At 56.7% G+C, this 2996-nt stretch overlaps 1 protein-coding gene across 1 annotated transcript in view; it reads right to left on the bottom strand.

Moving 5' to 3' along the window:
• The window catches only part of LOC103262229 (mucin-3A-like), a gene marked incomplete at its 3' end in the record, with an annotated part of 8398 nt that extends 7478 nt beyond the window's left edge, over positions 1–920 (bottom strand). The window contains 1 exon segment of the mRNA XM_021713170.1: positions 860–920. Within this exon segment, the coding sequence (XP_021568845.1) occupies positions 860–920 (61 nt within the window).
• Between the last annotated feature and the right edge of the window lie 2076 nt (positions 921–2996).

Consider the following 2996-nt stretch of genomic DNA (forward strand, 5'->3'; position numbering starts at 1 on the left):
GCAGACTGGCTGTGCGGGGCGGGGGGAGGGGTGAGGGGCGGGGAAAGCAGACAGCCACAGCTGGAGCCGGAGGAAGGGCCTGGCCTCCTGCCCCTCGGCTTTGGCCTCTCCACCTCGGCCATAGCTCATCTTTTTGCTGAGAGCTGCAGGTGGGGATCCCTTCTCAGCCTAGTGTGGGGAAAGTGAGGTGGAGGAGCCTATAGGATTCCCAGGCTAGAGCCCCTAGAGCCAGGAGGTGGCCCCGGAGGGAACCACTGGCCTCTGGCCTGGGTGGGCTATGACTGGGCATCAGGAACAGACATCGTGAAGCATGGAGGAGGAAGGGGCAGGGCCGTCCTGGGGCCTTGGGGGTGGGAGGGATAAGGCCGGGGCCCCACACACGTGGTCTTGGACTCGCCCCTCGGAGCGAAGTGGACTTTGGCTTCTCCCTGCCCGAACCCCACTGACAACAGCTGTGCCCAGATACATGGGCCCTGGCAAGGTGAGAGAGTGGAGGGCAGGGCTGGGGAGGGGCCGCGGGGGGACCTCAGACAGAGAAGTCCAAGCCAGAGGAGGGAGGCCAGGGGCAGAGGCCAGGGCTCTCAGGGAGGTGGAGGACAGAGAGGGAAAGGCCAGTGCGGCGAACGAGGTCAAAGCGGGAAGAGCACTCCCCTGGGAGAAGTGGCTTCCACCCTCCGCCCTCCCTCTGCTGCAGGTAGAGAGCAGAGCACCAGCTGTCCTTGTCCCCACGCCTTCCCAGTTTTCCCTGCACCCGAGCTCTAAGTGCCCCCCCCCAGGCTCCCTGGGCCTCAGAGCCCCACGCCCCTGCCCTGAAACGTCAGGAGTGTCTCTCCCGCCTCCTCCCACCTCTCCTCCTTACCTGTGGCTCCTGGGGAGACCCCGAACATCCAGAGAAGGCCGAGGAGCCCAAGCAGCCGCATGGCCCCGCAGGCAGGGCAGGCAGGGGCTAGGGGCAGAGCAGGTGCTGGGACAGGGACCCCAGCCGGCAGACAGCCCGGGGCGCGCACAGCCGCGCTCAGATCAGAATGGAAGTGCTGTTATCTGGCTGCCAGGTGTGCGGCTGAGCACAGCTTCACCTTTGCACCACCCAGCCTCACCCCGCTTTCCCCCCCTTCTCCCCACATCCGGACTTCAGGGTAAGCCCAGGAGGTGTCAGGAGGGGACAGCTGCCGGTGGCCCAGCCCCACGGCCCGCCTGGCCCATAATGGAGCAGCCCTTCCTCCCTCTGCCCTCCATGGGGAGTACACTCGGCCCCAGCCTTGGACTCTGGAGTCTGGGCCAGCTCTGGCAGCCTGTCCTTAGTTTCAGTTGCTCTAACTGGGGAGAGGGTAGGACGCTGCTGTCCTTCAGCCCTCCTCTACCCCTTAGTTTTTCCTCTGTCCGTCCTGCCACCCGCAGGACACAGCCACCAGACAAAGCCTTGGGAGTCAAACGGTATTCAGTCCGAAGTCATTTCTCAAGGGTCCAACCAGGCCTCGGGAAGGGAAATACAGATAAGCTGGCCAAAGGAGACCAACAGAAATACTACTTTTGACCTAGCACACGTTTTGACCTTCCTAGGTAGCCGTTGCCTCCTGGCAACTATTGGGACATTTGAGTCCAGCCAGTGTTGGCCAAGGTGTGAAGAATAAACGTTCTTACCCAGCTGGTGGGAGTGCGGGTGGCTTGGGTTGCTTTAAAAGGGAAATTGGTTGAGCAATAGAAATCTTTGTAAAAAGAATACAAAGAAGCCGGGCTCAGTGGCTCAGCCTGTAATCCAGCGCCTTTGGGAGGCTGAGGTGAGTGGATTGCCTGAGCCCGCGGGTTCGAGACCCGCCTGGGCAGCGAGACCTCATCTCTACAATAAATAAAAAAATCAGCTGGGCGTGGTAGCGCATGCCTGTAATTCCTGCTACTGGGAAGGCTGGGATCGCCGGAGCCCAGCAGGTCGAGGTTAGGACCCAGCACTTTGTCCTCCAATTATGAGGCCAAGAAGCACTTCAAGGAAGTGTCCACGAGGACGAACACTTTATTTATTGCCATTTCAGTGGAAATTGGAAATGGGTTTTCAACCCAGAAAGACTATGGAACAGTCAAACTGTAGAATACTGTGCTGGAGTCAGAAAGAATGGTATCATCATGTGGACACTGGAATGTCTTGTTAAATGAAACCAGTAGACATAATTTTTGTTAACACACACACGTATATATTTCCTATGGACACATGGAGGGGTGTGTGTGTGTGTGTGTGTGTGTGTGTGTGTGTGTATATGTGTGTGTGTGTGCACGCGCACAGGCATTCATGCACAAGTGCATTTGAACTTTGGAAGAAGGCTCCCCTCACCTACCCGACATCAGGATAAGGTTAGCCCTGAGAAGCATGGAGGATAAGGCCAGGAATGATACCCTATCTGCAGTTTTCATATTTCACTTTCACAAAGTTTCTGTCCTTGACCAAACTCCAGCCAGGCTCCTCCTTTTCTCGACTAGGCCTCGGCCTTGGCCTATAAAGACTCGAACAAGCAATAAGTAGTATCTAGCAGCTCAAGGCCACATCCCTGGGGGGCCCTTAGCCTTCTGTGAAGTGCTTGCCTGAGAAAGTGCAAGGCTGCCCAAAGAATTTCCTGTGCCTGAAGATAGAGCCTGTCTCTCAGCTCCCCGGGAGGGTGGGAGCTTAGCTTCCTGTAAGGACCAGTTAGCAAACCCCAGTGACGTTCACATGCACCAGCGCCTCTTCCCGTTTTTTGACACCTTTCACTTCCCTTCTCTGTGAGTCACCACTCACCTTCTCCCCATTCCTACATTCTCTCATTAAGGCCCCCAGTCACCTCTGTACAAATCAAAGGTGAGTTCTGTTCACGCTAGACTCTTCCTATTGCAATAATTATTACTAATTAAAATCAAGACCTCTTCGAGACCCTCCTGGGCAGTGAGACCTCATCTCTACAATAAATCAAAAATTAGCAGGCGTGGTGGCGCACGTCTGTAGTTCCAGCTACTCGGAAAGCTGAGGCGGA

This window comes from Carlito syrichta, unplaced genomic scaffold, assembly GCF_000164805.1.
Source record: "Carlito syrichta isolate Samal-C Ts95f unplaced genomic scaffold, Tarsius_syrichta-2.0.1 Scaffold91725, whole genome shotgun sequence".
In the NCBI taxonomy this organism is placed as follows: Eukaryota; Metazoa; Chordata; class Mammalia; order Primates; family Tarsiidae; genus Carlito; species Carlito syrichta.